Raw genomic sequence first — 19989 nt, forward strand, 5'->3', positions numbered from 1 at the left:
TATAGAAGTCAACTTGACCTTGGAAGCAAATTGAATAGACTATATGAGTGTTACCCAACCCCAAGATCCCTTACTCCATGGATCTATAATAATAGGATTAGGGAAAGAATGTTGTAAGTAAAAAGATTTTTCACAATTGTTTTTCATTTTTTCTTCTAGAGATTCAGAAAATATTACTGAACATTTGTTTCTCATTATCTTTCTTGTATTTTATCAACAATTCTCTCCTAATCTGCTCTTCATATCTAGCTCCCGTACCCAATCTACCACCACCCGTGAATTTTTTTAATGGACTGGCAATAGAGAGAGGGTATTTAGGTGGTTGGGTTTGGGGGAAGAAAATCTAGCACATACATTTTAGCCCATAAAATTCTTTAGAGATGAATATAGGCATTTGTAATAATATATGATTGACAGAAACTGGTGACTAGAACTATAGGCAGGGGAAGTTGGTCCAGCTTTAAACTCACAGCTAATGTGTACAATGGTTCTTTAATCACCAAGCTGACAAATCAGTCACCATTAATAACTGGTGATAGTTTTAGCACAAATTATTTTATTGGGAAGAGATAAAAGATAGAAGAGGTATTTAGAGGTTTTTTAGACCAACTTAATCACTTCCATATTTGAGAATAAAGATGAACCAAAGAGAAAAATTCTATTGATATATCTATCATCATGCCTTACAAATTTCCATTTTTCCAGACATAAAATATTTTCTTCTATAAATTGGTAGGTAGAGATACATAAAGCTAAAAAGCAAACCAGTACCAGCAATTTAAGATTTTCCAAAATTATTACAATTGATATTCAATTCCACAGTGTTCTTCAGCTGGCTACAAAGTTTCTATCATGTCTAACAAAGTCCTTTACACATTAAGCTACCACATGAATCTAAATTATAGATTATAGTTGAAACATGATAAAACCTATACCTCATCTTAAAACTGAAATAATGATCCATCAAATGTTAGATAATTTTAGAACAAGCCCAAATCACTAACAATTGCAAACTCATTTTTATAACAATAGTGCTATCAACAACTTACAGATACACAAGAGCACATCTGTTACAAATAATTCAAAAGATAAAAGGCCTGCTTCCAGGTAAGGAGGCCCTTATTCTAATGGAGAATTATTTTTCATTATTGCTGCTATTGTTACTGTTGTTGTCCTAGTTGCTTTTGTTTGCTCATAAAGACAGGGACACGTGAAGGACAAGGAAAGTGCTATGTTTCAGCACTAAGCTGTTTGAACAGCACCTCTGTAACCTCTTCTAGCCACTCGGTGGCGCCTAGTTGAATGAATGCTTAACCTCCAGCATTCTGCACAGTGAGTCCTTTCAGTCAAAACCAGACAAATTATCGAATAACAGAACTCAAGGGAATAAGCAGACTTCCTGTACTGATTCTATAATAGTCTCACTGATTTTTTTTCCAGAAAGGAATGATATACATTCTGAAAACAGAGAACAGTTATGCATACACAGATTTAAATCCAAAAGAACCACATACATTAACATACCCATAGATTAATGGATGGATAATCACATAAATGAATATATAGACTCTACAAAGAAATAAGTATTTTTATTACCTAAAGAAGGAAAGAAATTAAAAATAGGTAGATCTGCTGTGTTTGATTAGAGTAGAAATAAATATAGAAATAAAGAATGTTATAGTGAGAAGTGACTTTTGAAGTTGTCCAATCCAGCTAAGCATGTATGGTTTGGTACAGATAGAAAGCAAAACAACACAAACAAAATAGATGCAAATGTTACCTGGTTGGGATCCTGAAGTCTACATTATTTCCCAATTTATAAGCCACTTGTAATGATGTTGAGCCTGTAACTCTCTGGATAGCTCCTCTAGATGCTGCTTTATCTACCTGGAACTGAGAAATTAAATCAAATCCTATAGAAAAGAAAGAAAGAAATGATTATTAGTCAGATTCATTTTATTCTGTTCCATCACTTTCATGAATCAGAAATTAAAATAAATAAATTCTAGAAATCCAGTATAAAAATTTCCAGTAAGATTGATGCCGACTTGCCTGGCAGGTCATCCTGGCCAATCCTGACTGGTGGACAAAGGTCATTCTCAGGATTAGGAGTTGAGGAGATGGGGAACCCTGCAAGAAAGAAAGATGATTGCTCTAATTCATCATCTACAGATGAATCTGTATCATGATTAAAAGCTAATCAATTATTTACAAAAAATTCCTTAACTGAACATTGGTTTATAAGCATTGGATGTTGTATCAAAGATTTGGACAAGAGGTTGATCTAATTGACCTCTTCTAACCAAAGAGTCTGTTATACTTCACTTTAAACATAAGATTCTAATTTACAAATTCTCCATTTACTCTTACCCTGGTGGAGATGAGGGAATGAAAGGGAGTGGGCTTCTTAAATAACTTTGCTAAGCACAGTGCTTGGCATATAGAAAGGCGTTAATAAATGTTTCTTCATTCATTCATTCATTCACTCATTCATTCATTTTGAAGTACAGCTAGACTAATATGTACTGAATGGTACAGTGTCAGGAGCCTGGTTGGAAACCTTCTGGTGGTTTAGGTTTTTCAAAAAGTCCATTCATTAAGTCAACAAAATGTTTGAAATTGTAAGAAAACCACCAAATGGCCCAGGGCCAATTCAAGTAGCTCCTGAATGGTGGAGTCATTTGCAGCCTCACTTTCTTTTAGAATCTCCTTTTCCCATAATGACATTAAAAAGGGAATCAAGAACACACAACCACCTCTATTGATTTGGAGGATTCATATATTTTAATGGATTAATGTTGGGGAACTAAAAAAAACTAACTGTGTCTGTTAGTCAAATGCTCTCTTTTTAATATGGGAGGAGGTGGTAGTAAGATGTGGAAGACAGAGGAAAGAAAGAAAACTAGCCTTTCTTGAAAATGACAAACAGGAAAATTAAACATTTACCCAAATGGAGTATGAAAATATAGCAGGTATCCAAGTTAGAAGCTATTGAAGGTAGAAGATACGGGGATGATACCCCTTTTCTTTACTGCCGAAAGCTTCTTGGGCTTTCCTGAACTGGGCATTCAGCTCTGGATCAGCTTCTGTAGGGGGAACCCTGGACTCCCAGAAGACCGCATTCCATCAAACCTTTTTTTCCATTTTCCTCCAGTAGCTACGTGTCACCTACTACAGGATCAGGACTGCTCCAGAGCAGGTCTGAATGAATATTCTCTCCATTTGTCTCTCTCTGAGCCCACCTAAGTCGCTACTTTACCTCTTGGCAAATGTGATTACAGCCAGGGTTTCAGGTCTAAATCCAGCATGACTAGAAAAGAATCTGCCACCTGACATTCTCTCTCACCTTGAAAGCAGGATCACAAGAGAAAGTTGTGAAGGAAATTGCTGTCTCTCTGAGCCCTCAAATAAGAGAGGCAACCTGGGATAGTGCTTAGAACCCTGGACTCAGCATCAGGAAAATCTGGCTTTGAATTCTGCCTCAGACACTCACTAGCTGTGCTCCCCATGTAATTTATCCTCTCTCAGTCTCAGTTTCCTCATCTGCAAAATGAGGATTAAAAAAACTGTAGCACCTTCCTCACAGGATCAACTGAGATAACGAATGGAAAGTGTTTGGCAAAACCTTAAAGCATTGTATAAAGTCAGCTGTTATTTTTGTCATGCCCCTCCTTCTTCACTCACTCCTGACTAGATGAAAGGTACAAGTAATACCTTAAATAAAATATTTTCTGCACCCATACTAATCCCCTATTTCCCATACCTACCAGGAGAATGAAAGCACTTACTTCGGTAACGCTGGACAGTCGCAGATGCCCAAGGTCCCAGGAAACAGCATATGAAGAAGAAAAATGGAATTTTCCTGTAAAACAGAAGGTAGGGGGAGACTAAAGCGGAATTCTCTCATAGGCTGGGACATGAAGACATGTTTGATGAAATGGGGGCTGTTGCCTAGCAGAGGAAATAAGTCAAATTCCATCATGGTTTATTCATTTCATTGTTACTTTGGAATTTTATGCTTATTTTCATATTCGGAACTTCACTGAGTTTATCTCCTTGTGTCCACATGCTCACATGTGCACGCGCGCACACACACACACACACACACACACACACATCCCTTTCCATGTTTCATTGCCAAGAGCATAGAATCTCAATTCTAAAATGCTTCCAGTCTAAGAAGCACCAATGTTTTCCCCTAGAGTTGGATCCCCCTCTGAAGAGACTCATTCTTACCAGCTACTATCCATTTTTCCAGTTCTTTTCCTTCTTCTGCCAACTGGCCCCCCTCAGAAGGGGGCTACAGTGGGATGTGGGTTCTCCTGGTGCCCTTTGAATGCCACTCCAGGACTGAGAAGTCCAAGATGCTCTCTCAACTCTTCTTACCCTTACAAGGGCTGAAAGAAAAAGGAGTGAACTAGAGGCAACTGGTGGCACTTTAATTCTGAGGAAGGAAAAGGGGGTGGAGAAGAATTTGCTCTGTGATCCGTGGTCAAGTTAGGGGTGGATCCTGAAAGGTAATGAGGTTATAAAGAGGGAGGAGCAAGCAGAGGAAAAGTTTCTGCAAAATGATTCAAGATTCAAGAAAAGCTGGTTCTGGGAAAGTCACCCATAATTCACTAGGAAAGTTGCTGCAAGAATATAACCACAATATTTGGAAGACTGCATGAAAAATGGTTATAGCTTAGAATTTTGGGGAAAAAAATTTCAAGTAAATTACCCATCTCTTATTTCTCCTTTAGCTCTGAGATTGCTAAAGATGCACAGGTGATGCCCAGGTCCAGACTGCTCCCATATTCAATTTATTTATTTATTTCTTTTTGGTGAGGCAATTGGGGTTAAGTGACTTGCCCAGGGTCACACAGGTAGTAAGTGTTAAGTGTCTGAGGTCAGATTTGAACTCAGGTCCTCCTGAATCTAGGACCAGTGCTCTATCCACTGGGCCACCTAGCTGCTCCTCCCATATTCAATTAATACATTTGCCTCAAGGAATCAATTTTACTATAAGCTGATGTGAACTACTTGGAAAGCAAGTTTTACCAGAAGAATACAAACAAGTCAAGTCAAGTCAAACAAAACACTAGGTGGGCAGATAGCTCTCACTGTCCCATGTGTTCCCATAAGGTAGTTTAACTTGGATTCAACCCTAAGAGTATGGGTTTTGTCTAGGGAAAGTTAAGGACCTTTAGTCCTGAGCCAGTTCATCCCAGGTGACCTTCTAGGTGTCTATCCAAGTAAGGAGTAGTACATAAAATGCTAGACTTAGCAAGCCCTGGATTTGAATCCTGCCTCTAACACAATCTGTGTGGCCATTGACAAAACCTCTTACTATCACTAAGCCTCAGTTTTCTCATCCATAACATGAGGAAAATAAGTCCTGGAGTGCCTACCGCATAAAGTTGTTAGAATCTAATGAGATAGTGTATACAATGTGATTTGAAAACTTTAGTGTGGTCTATATGCTAAGCATTATTATTATTACTGATAGTTGGGTATGTTCTGTTTTAGGTTGAACAAAATTTGAAGGACGTTCTCTCATCCTTTTCCTTGTTGTTATAAAATAAACTGATTTGTTGCACTTTGTCAATGCTACAATAAAGAGCAAAAGGAATCCATTGGCAGAGACTGTCTCCTTTGCTCTGACTAGCTCACATTCCAATGTGTATTCCCCACGTGTTATCAGAGCTACCTCACCAATGAAACTTTAGTCAACTAAGTAGGTGATCAGATATCAGACAAGTTTAGAAAGTTCAGCTAAAATGATCATAATGCTGTAAACTATTTTTATACATTCTTAGAGACTGCTTGAGATATTTGGTAAATATCATTTATTGAATTAGGAGAATGAGGAACTGTTATCCAAAAATCCCATACCATCTGTGATTTCCAAATTGGCAGCCCATAAAAGACCATTCTAATTGGAATAGGGACTGTTAATGCTGGAAGCTAGTTCAATAATTAACCCTACCTAATGAACATTCCACCTTTTGTATGACTGGCTTGTCCCTCCAGTTTTTCATTTATCATGTATAATTCTAAACTATTATCCTAAGCACAAACCTCTCTTATGTGACCTCCCCAGGGTATACTTGCTCCCTATTGATTCATCCCTACCTTACCCTATTCTCCTGTCTGATCCAATACTAACCCTTCTCCCTCATACTCATATTCATTCTCTAGTCCCTCTATTCTTGCCTCTTTCTTCTATTTATCATCCCTATTCTGTCTTCACTTGCCTCCCTACACAATTGATCCAGTAGTCAGCAACTTCAATGATTCATTATCCTTCATTCACAAATCCCATTCATTCTTGAGCATCTCTCAGCCTTGGTTAACCCCGTTCTCCATCATCTCTGTTCATCCTCCTGAGCTGCTGATCACAGCAGAAGAAAGGCATAAACTATTCTAATAGATTGCCTATAAATTCATGCCATCTAATCTCAACTGAGCCCTCACTACTGAACAGCAATTCTTTCATCCTTCTTAGTAATTCCCTATTACATTGTCCACAGTCGTTGTTCCAAATATTTTCCTTAAGCCTCCATCTCTCCAGTGAGCCCTCTCACTCTCAATAGGTATTTCACCTCCTACTTTATTTTAAACACACTGTGTGTGGAAAAGAGCTAAGAGGAGTTGGAGTCAGAGGACCACCTGGATTGAAATCCTGGCAAAGCTATTCAAGCTGTGTGAACCTAGGCAAGTCACTTAACCCTTCTGAGTCTGTTTGTTCTAAAAACTGAGGAGGATGGAAAAGGTATTCTCAAAGGTCCTTTCCAACTCTACTTTCATTGATCTAGAATCTACCTTAGTTCCTCCCAACCATACTTGGTAAAACTTAAATATTTCAGTGATCTGTGATCTCATTGATGAGAATACACTCTCTAATGGTGTATACCAAAGACCATTTGAGATTTCTTATCCTATTTAATTCTTGTCCATGTCCTCCACAAGTCCTCCCCAAGGGTTCCATCCAACTCAGTAGAGGCCTTCTTCCAAATCTATCAGCATTCCATGAGTACCAAGGGAACTTTCTGGCTATCTGCTTGGTTTCCCACCTCCTCTTCGGTTTGGACATTGCTTCAGGGGTTTTCTGTAATGCCACTTTTAGTAAACACTTCCTAACTGCAAATATACTGCAGCCTACTCTGACATGCCATTTGGCTCATCAGGGTCCTTTGGGTCACCTGCATTTTTTATTACTCTGAAACTCTGCTATTCCTTGATTCAATCATATAGCATCATGGGAGGAATATTGGTAGTACAAATGGGGTTTTTATTTCAGACATAATTGTGGTTATTTAAATCATTGCATAATTTCCCTAAAACATTCTAGTTTACTATCTTCTTGCTATTTAGTTCTGAAATCAATTTGTCTAACTGCTGTGAACAAAATACACCATTTCTCAAACCCCAGCATTTTCTCTGGCTGTCCCGCATGCCTGGAACTACCTCCTGGCTTCCTTTGCTTTTTTCAATTCTCAACTAAAATCTCAATTTCTACAGGAAGCCTTTTCTAGTCCCTCTTAATTGTAGGGTCTTGTCTCTTTTATCTCCTATTCATCCTGTATGTAGCATGTTTGTACATATTTATTTGCTTGCTGTCTCCTTCATTAGACTGTGTTGAAAACTAAATATAGTTTTTATTTTCCTGTCTCCTACAAAAAATTAATAAACAGATAAGAAAAATTAATCTTATAGTATCTCCTACAATTTGTTTCCATATCTGTCCTCCTGCCAAAAAAATAGATCAGAGAACATGTCTAAAAACCAGATCAGAGACAGACAGGAAAAAAAATAATACCAGTTTATTTGCCCCAAGAAGAAAGAAATGTGATCATACGGAGACCCCCTTCTAAGAAGGGAGCTCAGGGACCCCCTCTTTCTGAAGGTATATGTGGTTTTTTTGTTTACTGGTTACAGGGTGTTGTTAGTTTCATTAGCATGATACAAATCAACCCAAAAGCAAATACTATAACAAGAATGGATGTAATACAAAGCAGTTTTAACAATTTCAGTTATAACAAGTATGAAGGAAATACAGAAGCACCATGATAAGATTACAGGGTTCCAAAAAGGAGTTTGGCAAGGATGAGGATGCCCAGATGCCCCCATAAGATAGGGACTTACTATCCTGAGGAAAAAAGTCACCAGGTTGTGACTTTTATCTGCTAGCCATCTGGGCTCAGTTTGGAGTTCAGTTGAAGTGTTTCATAAAAAATTCTTTTGGATAATAAAGCACCTCCATCAAATACAGGTGATCTATACAATCATATTAACAATTGCAAGATTCTTAAAGATGGGGACTGCCTTTTGCCTTTCTTTTCAACCCCAACCCCAGCACTTAGCACAGTGTCAGGAACATAAGTTCTTTATAAATGCTTATCACCTGATTGACCTTTGGACCAGTTCCATGACTTGTCTATTCAATTTCATGTCATTGTCTCGACAACAGGCATTCTTCGCTCACTTGGTTTTTCCAGTGTAGATAATTAGATTTTTGAGTATGTATGTATCTGATTTAAGAGGCTTTACAATCTTCCAGGATTCAATATAATCTAAACAATGCCATCTGCAAATAGAAGCATCTGGAAGACCTAACCACTAAGCTCAAGATGGTTCTTTTATTTGGACTTTGTGCTAGACATCCATCATGATGGGCACAAATACCTCTGGAAAGCAACTATTTCCTTGTTTTAACCATAATCCAATATTAATTCTTTTGTTGTTGTTTTTTAATTTTTTTTTTAGTGAGGCAATTGGGGTTAAGTGACTTGCCCAGGGTCACACAGCTAGTAAGTGTTAAGTGTCTGAGGTCGGATTTGAACTCAGGTACTCCTGATTCCAGGGCCGGTGCTCTATCCACTGCGCCACCTAGCTGCCCCCCCAATGTTAATTCTCAAAATCATCTAAGTAATTTCTGCCATTGCATCCATCAATGAATCTTATATAATTTTAATATATCAATGGGAAACACCTTTGCTTTTAAAAAATGAAACCTTTAAGTCAGCATTTCGTGCCACAGAATTAAATCAAAACAATCATTTAAAAGCATTTATTAAGTGCCTGACATATAGCAGCTATAGTGCTTCAGGCAGTGGATACAAAAACAAAACAAAACACAATATCATCCCACAAGGAGGTTGCCTTCTACTGGAGGAGACAACATGCATACATTTAAAGTATATACAGAATACCCACCAAATGAATACAAGGTAACTTGGCAAGGAAGGCATTAGCAGCTAGGGATATTAAGAAAGGCCTCATGTTGGAGGAGTCATTTGAGCTGAGCTTTAAAGGAAACTTAAAATTCTAAGAAGTAAAGGAGTACATGTGGAGGACAAGCTATGCAAAGGCATTGGGATGGAAGGCAGAATACCAAACAACAAGACTTGTTTGGTGGAACATGGAGAGTGTCAAAGACAGAATCATTTTTTTAGTAGTCAAGCAATAATAAGCACAGTTGGATTTTGTATTCTTTGTAACTTGAAGTCAATTGCATGACCATAAAGATGCCAACTGCTGTAGATGAATCCATTATGAACACATTTTTGTTGTTGCATTCAATTGTTTTGGATTCTTTGTGACCCCATTTGGGGTTTTCTTGGCAAAGATACTGGAATGGTTTGCCATTTCCTTCTCCAGCTCATTTTGCAGATGAGAAAACTGAGGAAAACAGAATTAAATGAATTGCCATGGGTAACACAAGTAGTAAGTGTCTGAAGCTGAATTTGAACTCAGGTCTTCCTGATTCCAGGCCTGGTGCTCTATCCTCTGCACCTCCTAGCTGCCCATGAAAACCTGCCCTTCTCATGATCTTATCAAGGATACCCTCAATAGATATGTATACTATTCCCACAAAGATTTACTAGACATAGAAAAGTAGGCAAAGGATCAATAGCTTTTTTTAAATTTTTAAAAATTTTTTGTGGGGCAATGGGGGTTAAGTGACTTGCCCAAGGTCACACAGCTAGTAAGTGTCAAGTGTCTGAGTCCGGATTTGAACTCAGGTATTCCTGAATCCAGGGCCGGTGCTTTATCCACTGTGCCACCTAGCCACCCCCAGATCAATAGCTTTTAATGTTTTCTTGGTCACATTTTGTTGGTTGAGATGTCTGGGACTTTTCCCAAACATCTGGTATCCAAAATATTGAGAAGGGATCCCACAGTCCTCAAAACTGTCTCTTCTCCATCATAGATTCCCTCTGTATAAATTTGGTCTAGTCCACACGTTCTGATCTTCATTTTCCTTAGTGCCAATTCTCCTTCTAACATAATACAAAGGTGACTATGCTATTAAAATGCAAATGTCTTGACTCCTCTGTCTTTAGAAGAGAACGTAATTTGGTTTGGAAAGCTTGAAAGATATTTTCCATTTTTCTTCTGTTTGTTGTCCTTTTTCCATTGTCATTGTTATATGCTCTTGGGGTAATCTCACTTGCTTAGGTGAGAGCACCAAGCTTTCTATAAAGTTATTTTTTTCCTCCACTGCTTTTTGCTGCTTTGTGAGTTGATACTACTCAAAATTGCCCCACTACCTTCCTCTGTAGGAGTTTACAAATTTATTTTCTAAGCAGATGTTGCCCTTGGCTGCCATATTTCCCCTGCTTGTCAAGAGATCAACTGTTTTCCACTTCAGGTGGCCAGTAATATCTTTTGGCCTCATCATGACAATCTACTCAGTTAAACTTTTTTAAGGAAATGGTTGAGTCTGTTTATTTATTGGCCATTTTTTTCAGGATCATTAGCTTGCTTAAATAGGCCATGTTCAATTATTTTGTTGCACACTGTATCTTCTCATTTTTATTTTTTCTTCTAATTTGATATCGATATTGATTTTTTTGCTTTAACAAGCTGGGCCTCATAAAATTAAGGGGCTGGACCAGATGGCTTCTGGGGTTCAGTCCAGCTCTAAATCTATAATCCTATGATCCTTTAAACCAATGCTCTGATTATATGCAGACATATGATCTGAAAATAATTGGTTTGAAGTTACTTTCTTTCAGTTAAAATATTGTCAATTTAATTTTCTGAAGTTTTTTAATGCCTGCCATCCTCAGTGCATCCCAAATCTCTTCTTGAGGAAAGTATCCATGATATAGAGATGAAACTTCTATGTGGTTTATGAACCTTTGATCTCTTTTGTTTCTTGATAATAAAGCATATTTCCTAACTTTTTTTACATACTACATCACGTCCACCTTTGCACTGAAGTCAGCAAAGATTAAAGTATGTCTTCATTTAAATTGTAGAGTCTCAGTGAATTCTTAGAATTTCTCTACTTCATCCTCTGTAACTACTGCAGTTTTAAAAACTGTATTTATCTTCACTGTAGTCTTTTTGCAAGTCTTCATCATGTGGCCAGCAACTTTCCCATGAAATCATGTTTTTGCTGCCTTTGGATTCACAATAAAATCAATACTAATAATTATTTTATTTGCCTCTCCAAATAGAACCTGTGCATCACCATTTTACACATAATTTGCCTAAGTTCCTTATAAGTGTGAGATTTTTTTAATGATTATAATAATAAAACCTCTCCACATCTTTATTAATTCTCTCCCCCTTTCCTTCATACCTTATTGGTGACCCTCTTCTATTCCAAGAGTAACATACACTGTTTTGTTTTGTTTTGTCTGTGGGACAATGGGGGTTAAGTGACTTGCCCAGGATCACACAGCTAGTAAGTGTCAAGTGTCTGAGACTGAATTTGAACTCAGGTCCTCCTGAATCCAGGGCTGGTGCTTTATCCACTGCGCCACCCAGCTGCCCACTTTTGTCCTTTATTACTCACCCCACCCCCACCACCCCCACCCCTGAACTTCTTAAGATCCTAATTCCTGCAGCCATCACATCACACCCCGATAATGGTTGCTTTTCCTCTCTATAAATACATTAAAGTCTTCCCTAGCCTTCCACCTTAACTGAAAGAACTGTCCTTTTCTTTTAAACTACTATCCAAGGTTAAACTTAAACAAAGAATTTAAAGAGCAGAAAGGAAAAGGGATCTGTTCACTATCAGTTTAGTGTCACCATATCTTGGGAGCTTTATCTAAGACTGGTAAGTAGTCTTGCAATAGATCACTTTAAAAAAAAAATACAGCTGGTGAAAATAAAAATACTTCAGTCTTCTGTCTTGAAAGACAGTGTTCTTTCCCTCACATTCTCCCTATAACTCTATCCACAGGCCTATGTATTATAAAATAGATTCACAAATCACTGCTAATATGACAATGGAGTCTTACCCTCTAAAGCAAAGTTCTGAACCTGGGGTATGTGAATGTTTTAAAAAATGTATAACTATAATTCAATATAATTAATATTCTATGTAATCCTATGTATTTTATTTTATACATTTAGCAACATTCCAAAGGGGTCCATCTCATACATACATACACACACACACACACACACACACACACACAACTAGAATGTAACACAAAAGCTAACCTCTTTTTGGGCTTGCTGCTTAAGACACTTATGTCCAGAGGAGCACAGACATATGTTATAATAAACACTACAAGTTACCTCAGTTTAGATAGATATGTTAGCACATAGGAATGGGTATCCTGAATTTTTACCAATCAAATCATCTTTTAAACACAATAGACAAGCTTGATATTTAATAGAATCACCAAAGATACAGATAGATCATTTTAAGAATTTTTACCCCAACTTACTTTTTTAAAAAACTGCAAATCCAAAATTTTAAAATTTTTATTTAAATCAGGATATATTAATGCCCTCTGTGATCCCAGATTACTGCTGCTCCATAGTAGTATTATATACTAGTACTTAATTAATACATTCTAGTCAAATCCACTTTGAGAATCCTTGCTGAAATATTTGTTCACTCCAGATGCAAATTGTAGAGGTCAGTGACCTGAACTCCCCTGAGCATCAATCAGTCTGCTTACCATTCCATTTATAGCATTGTTCCTATGGAACTGTCTCTATGAAGTCTTATTCCAACAATTTATTAAGCTACTGTTATATGCAAAACACTCTGCTAGGTGGTAGGGAATACTTTCTTGAGTTCTCTGAAAAAGGAAAAGTATACTATAAAATTGTTTCAAGTGTCTTTGGTTTTACAATATGGCAATAGAAAATATTTCGTAAAAGTGAAGTTGTTGTCAGCCTATCATTGACTAATGGTGTTAAGAAAATACAGCTGTTGCCACTGCATTTTCATCCCCCTCCCAATTCTTGTTTCTAGTATGGCTAGGAAGAACGAAAAGAAGGGAACCACAATCACTCAAAAAAGAAGCTATCTTTGCCCCACATGTAGTTGGCTATCAGACTCTATGCAGAAAGGCTCATAGGACTAGGTGAGCCACACATATACACACTCATAGTGTTAGGAGTCCATGTACCCCTATTCATTTGTGTGAATCACTGTGGTCTCTGCAGACCTGCTAAACTCAATTTGGAGTTCCAGAGAGTTGAGTCTTGTCCCAGCATTTTCCCAGAGGGCACAGTTCCTTGGTGAAGACTGTCCATTTCTTCCTATGGGTGGAGGCTAGAGAGCTGACCTCAGTCAGAGCAGGACAAGGAATGTCATTGATGAGGCTGACCATGAACTAATAGCCACAGGCATCGCAGGCACCCCTGTGTGTTAGATAGAGGCCCTGGGGCTCCCCCTATAGTAAATTATCAGCATAACACCAAAGAATGGAGAAACCATCCAAACAGGACTTACTATAAAACACATTTAAATAATGACTCACTTTTAAATAAATACCTATTGAAGAACCAAAGTAAGTATTCTTAACATTTTTGTGTCACAAGCCCCTTTGGCAGTGTAGTGAAGCCTATAGACCCCTTCTCAGAATTTTCTAAAAATTTATATTTGGAAGGAAATACTAAATTTCAGTTTAAGTTTAAATAAAAATAAAGTTTTAATCTTTTCTTCATTCAAGTTCACAAAACCATTGAAATCTATCCACAGTCCCTTAAGCTCCCCCTCCAGTAAGATCTTCCTATTCTAAGGAAATATCTCCTAAAACTAACTTTTTCGTGCTGACCAATCTTAGCATAAACATATTTTTATCTTAAAGTAAAAAAAAGATTCAGAATTTCTAGTAGGACGTGGCAATTCTGTTAAGATTCTATAAATAAACCACAGCCAGAGCCAGAATTTGGAGGTGGAACTTTCTGGCTAAATGAGGATGAGGATTGCCAATCAGAGTTGTCAAAATTGTGCCTCCCCCACTAGTTTTCACCAGACTCAGCTTGACTCTATATTTAATCTATTTATTTTTATTCTGTGTTTGAAGAGGTAATATAATTCTCTGTACTGGACTAACATAGTAATAAGAATTATTAGCTGAAGTACATTAAAATAAGTACATTATTATGTAAAAATACAATAAGTAAAATTAAAAATAAGTACATTACTATGATCAATCATTGATCAATTCTTAACTGATCGATCACTAGACATTTATTAAGTATTTACTGTATGCTAGGCACTATACTAATATGAAATATGCATTTCTGAATATTGAAAGCCTACCTAAATCATGCTTCTCAGGTGACTTGTTCCAAGGAAGAAGGATTTACAAGATTACCTTGAATTTACCTTGTTTGTCCCTGGTTGTTTGCAGGTTGTCTCTTCATTAGAATGTGAATCCCTTAAAGGCAAGGATTTTATTTTTTACTTTCTTTGGATCCACTCAGCACAGTGCCTCTCACATACTAAGTGCTTTCTAAATACTTGTTGACTATTGACTGACCTGTAGACCAAGGAAAGGAATATAACCCAACTCAAAAGATACACTTTTTTGACTGGACTACATCCCCCAGGGGCCTCCCCTAAAGGAATTCTTTGCCAGTAGTCAGCTGTTTATTGAATGAATGAATGAATGAATAAAAAATTAATGAATACTCACTAATTCACCAATCAGAACAGCTTAGACAGTGAATTCAGTCCTAGAGCAAGAGTTCCAAAACTAAGTGGATTAAGTCCCTCAGGGAGTGGGACATGGTCTTTTGATCTGGTCTGAGAGATGCTGATGGAAAAGGCAAGGGCAGTGGCAGAACAGATGGCAAGTTGTCTGTGATGGATGAGATATGAATGTGTGAGTGAATGAATGAACAACAGAATTTCTCTTACTACAGGGAGTCTCCAAACTAAAATCATTTTGTGTTCTAGAAGTCCATTTATAAATCTGTTGCTTGCAACTCAGAACCTATTTTCCTATAGAAACTGCATTATAAATGGTAGTTGGGTTCCTAAAACCAGCTCACAGAAATCTATTTACTCCATTTTATAACTCTAGTGGATTACACAAGGGGGCTCCAATTAGTGAAGTCTTGGGAAGACCCCTCTGGCATCAGCCCCTATAAGTAGAGCAGGCTCCCAGGGGGGTGTGGCTCTGGGTTGTGAGTGGGAAGAGGGTCCAAGTGTCAGGCAGTCAGTAGAAACAGCCAATCCAGGTTTCTGATCTTTAATACCAATGGGAGCACTCATAGGTTGGTGAAAGCTTGGGGGGAAATAGTGGAGAGAAGATTAATCATTGAGAAGAGATAATCCAATAGGTGGTGAAAGGAGAAACTAAGGGAGTGCCGGCAGCCTCTCCAGCTGGTGCAGTCATGCATAAGGGACATTTATAAGTCAAGTGTTCATAAGTCAGGAACTCCCTGTGATGCCAGTTGCCTATTAAAAGACCACAATGTGATTCTTCCAATCATTATCTTCCACAAGGCCTTTTGAGAGTTGCAGAGCTGCCAAGAAGGATGATGAGCCCTATTGATCCAATAGAACATATATTAGGTAAATTAACTTGGCACAACCAAACACCAGAGCCTGATTCCTTTTGCATGATTGCCTACAAAATGTTTTATTAAATTCTATCATCCATGCTAACTTTTTTTTCTGGCACAGAGGGGTAAATCTGGACCTGTGGTTTCATGGGTATAGGGGACTCTTAGCAAGGAAATGCCTACAAATTCAGATAGAACCTGCTCTGCTGCTTGTAATCTTAGATTCTGGCTTCCTGAAAAGGTAAATGACATGCCCAGAGTCATACCAAGCTAACTTTTATCGATAAAATATATAGGAAAAAATCTTGGTTACTGAGATCCTCTTTTTCCTTTCCTAAAAATTGAACCACTATGTACTATCATGCAATTTTGATGCATCATATGAAACACCATTAGTGTAGAAGAAAGAACAATGGAGTAGAACATGGGGTCAAATTCTGGATGTACAATGAAATGGCTGTGTGACCCACACTTTGAACCTCAGTTTCCTCACTGGCAAAACCAACAGACAAAAGTACAAAGACAAAAATGAAAACAATCCCTACCATCATGTTTAGCTGGGGAAGACAGCATGCATACATATATATTTATGTATGTATGTTGTTTGTCCTTCATTCTCAAAGAGGAACATGACATCAGAGTGATGTTGTGATTTGCAATGAATTGGATTTAAGTGAAGGACAGCTGTGCAAAGTCACCAACCTCATTCTCTCCTCCAGAGTCATCTGAGTCCAGTGGCAAGACATATATCCTGACAACTGGAGATGGCCATGGATGTTTAAGGAAATGTGGGTTAAGTGACTTGCCCAGGGTCACACAGCTAATAAGTATCTGAAGTGAGATTTGAACTCAGGTCCTTCCCGCTTTAGGCCAATGCTCTATCTGGACCACCTAGCTGCCTCATGTATGTAGGTAGGTAAGTAGTTGGGTGGGTGGGCAGGTAGGTAGATAGATAGGTAGGTAGGTAGGTAAGTAGACACAAAATAGATACAAGGGGATATGAGGGGTAGCTAGATGACACAGTGGATAGAGTGCCAGGCCTCGGGAAGAGTCAGAAAGACCTGTACAAAAATTAATTCATAACTATAACTAACCTGGAAAAATTATAATATAATTGGATTTATGAAAAATTATGATATGAAAAATGATAAATTTAGAAAAATTATAATTGGGCTGTAAGTCCCTTCGTGGTCACCATTAAAATGTTAGAATATTTTTGAATGACTAACTTAATTTGGGGGGCTAATCTGACTGGAGGACTAATCTGGGGACTTTTGACTATTTGGCTATCTGACTTCATTAATTTAATATGGGCCGTTTATTTTGTTTTGTTTTTGTTTTGTTGGTTTTTGCAGGGCAATGAGGGTTAAGTGACTTGCCCAGGGTCACACAGCTAGTAAGTGTCAAGTGTCTGAGACTGGATTTGAACTCAGGTACTCCTGAATCCAGGGCCGGTGCTTTACCACTGCGCCATCTAGCTGCCCCCTAATATGGGCCGTTTATAAAGTTCCACCACACTGCTCCCAAACTGATAGACTAAAGATTAAGAAGGCTCTTAACTAAATAATCAAAGCAGAGTTTATTTATGAGATTCTATTTAAAATTAGGAATACAGGGAAATAAAGTGTGCAACCTGACTGCTTTCCTGTGATCTCTTTCCACTGCGTCTCTTTCGCACCACTTCTTGAATACAATAAGGGCCTTAGCAGCCTCCGGCCTCAGGGCACGTTACACTTTCCCTGGTTTGTATTAAGGCCTGTAACCTTGTCAGACCCGGCTCCTTTTCCAAACAGAGCTCTCCTCCGTCCTTGTCCGCTCCCCTCCATCCTTGTCCGCTCCCCTCTAGTCTTTCTAGTCCGTCCTCCTCTAGTCAGCCCCTTTCCTTAATCTTGTCTCTCTATTTAGTCCCTCCTTGCTCTAGTCAGCCTTCCCTCCTAGTCTCACTCCCAGGTCTATATATACCTTTTCTTCTCTCCACTCAAATCTCGGGGCTTCCTTCGCCCCCACAGACCAAGCTAATCCGCTAACCAGGGCTGCGGCTGGTGGGGAGGGGGGGTGCGCTCTAAGTTTCATGTGCCTCAGCACAGGCTATCCGGGATCTTTCCGATAGCTCTGCTCAGGTCGGAGGGAGCTGGGGGGCTTTCTTCCCCCCCAGCTGTCTGACCTGGCGTCTTGTATAGCCCACAGGGCTTTTTCTGCTTAGCTGAAGCTGAGGAGGAGGGAGAGAGACCCTGAGGGCCTAAGGCTTTCCAATCTCAGCCTAAAGGTAGGGTCCCCAAATCAAAATAAATTTCCACAGACCTCCATTCAGATCTGGCCTTAGATACCCTGGACAAGTCACTTAACCCCCTTTGCCTCAGTTTCCTCATATGTAAAATAAACTAGAGAAGTATATTTGCCAAGAAAACCCCAAATGGAAGAGTCGGACATGACTGAAATGACTGAACAACAAATAACAACAAACATAAAGGGGGAGAGAGCAGTGATGCAATTGGCTGAAGGAATCAAGAAAGGTCCCATGTGGTACCTGAACTGAGCCTTTAACAAAACTAGAGTATTCTAAGAGACAAGAACCCCTCCCTTTTTCAGATCATAATCCCTCCAACATAACCCATGATTTCCAATAGCTACTGTGGCAGAAATATCCTATAGTCATAACTACTGTGGTCCTCAGGAAACATATTTATTCCATCATGGGGCCCATATTTGGAGCCTTTCCATCTTGGGATCTGCCAAACATTGGACTCTACTTACTCAACCTTTGAGAACCCAGGACAACTTCCATCCCCTTCAGGCACTGGTGGAAAATATTTTTAGTTGGAGGTACCACAATAGACAAGGAAAAACCATTTTTCTCTACTCTATTGGCCAGTAGGTGGCAGTGTGACCTTGAAGTTAAGAAGTCCAAGCCGTGGGGGGGGGGGGGGGGGGGAGTTCCAATTTGGTTCTCAGCCCTTGGACAGAAAGGCATGATTATACTTTATTTTTGAGCCAATTATTTCATTCCTTCCTCATTTTCTCCAGATTTAAAAATGAAGCTTTTAAAAAGAGGATCGTTTCCCTGTTCATTGCAGCATTGCTGTTGGAGCTAATGAGCAAAAAGAAACCAAGGATACTGAGGTGTCTACAAGGATATTGGAGTGTCTGCAGGATGAACAAATTAAGATGAATAACTCTTGATTTTCCCATTGAAAAGCTCTTCCTCTCTTCAAAAACAAAGAAAAAACAAAAAATGGAAACATAAACCTAGAAATATTTTCATGGGCAAATCAGGGTAATTATTGATGTCCATGGTCCCTTCCTAAATGAGCCACACACTTTTTCTCTGCCCCTCCAGGTGCAATAGTGGCCCTTCCAGCTGGGTTAGGCTATACAATCCCTTCATCTAAAAAAAAAAAAAACACAAATAGCTGCAATCCTCACCAAGACAAATCAGTGAGACAAGTGCTTTCCCACCCCCTTCTTCCTTGGCTAGGTGTTACACTTTGTGACTCTTTTCTTGGTTCAAGGCTACCCTCTTCCTAGGTTAACCTTAATCTGATTTCATTTATATGCAATTTGTCTAGGAGTTGGAGGTGGTGAAAGGGATGGGAATGGGAATAGGGATGGGCAGGATAGAGGAATGGAGTATGCTTTCCTCCCCCTTCCCACGCCCATTTTCCAGGCTTCTAGAAGAGAATCCAAGTTACTGAGTCTACCAAGGTGAGAAGCCCTCTGCCATACCAAATCTCCTATTTTCATTATTCATTTTTTAAAATTCACTTTAGGGATGAACCCTGTCTTTTTCTCACAGAAAGAAAGTCTTTAACTTATACAGGATTTAAATATGCAAGAATCAATTTCTCTGCTTTGGAAATATTCAGGAAAATGAAGAGAAGCCTGAGTGTATGAAGATAATCCAAAGAGACATGCCACCAAATCACATAGATTTTGTAGCTAAGGATAATGCAAAAAATAAAATTAAAAATTAATTTGAATGGATTTGCAAAGCCTGGTGCAGTAGAAAGATTCCTGCACCTAGAGGTGGAAAATCTAGGTTAAAATTGTTTTTACCACTTGGGAGGTCATTCAACTCTCTGGGCCTCAGTTTCTTCATTTGAACCAGATGATATTTGAGGTCCATTCCAATTCTATGGCTAACTGTGGATTGGGGCCTTTAAATGAATCCTGTGGACAGTTATTAATAATTAGCATTTACACAGAATTCTTGGGTTTATAAAATGTATA

At 38.6% G+C, this 19989-nt stretch overlaps 1 protein-coding gene across 1 annotated transcript in view; it reads right to left on the minus strand.

Moving 5' to 3' along the window:
• Positions 1–4353, minus strand: part of COL9A1 (collagen type IX alpha 1 chain) — a 126052-nt gene extending 121699 nt beyond the window's left edge. The window contains 4 exon segments of the mRNA XM_044002761.1: positions 1781–1913; positions 2053–2130; positions 3789–3862; positions 4237–4353. Coding sequence (XP_043858696.1) covers positions 1781–1913; positions 2053–2130; positions 3789–3862; positions 4237–4250 — 299 coding nt within the window. The 5' untranslated portion in view covers positions 4251–4353.
• Positions 4354–19989: the final 15636 nt, after the last annotated feature.

This window comes from Dromiciops gliroides, chromosome 4 (genome assembly GCF_019393635.1).
Source record: "Dromiciops gliroides isolate mDroGli1 chromosome 4, mDroGli1.pri, whole genome shotgun sequence".
NCBI classification, from domain to species: Eukaryota; Metazoa; Chordata; class Mammalia; order Microbiotheria; family Microbiotheriidae; genus Dromiciops; species Dromiciops gliroides.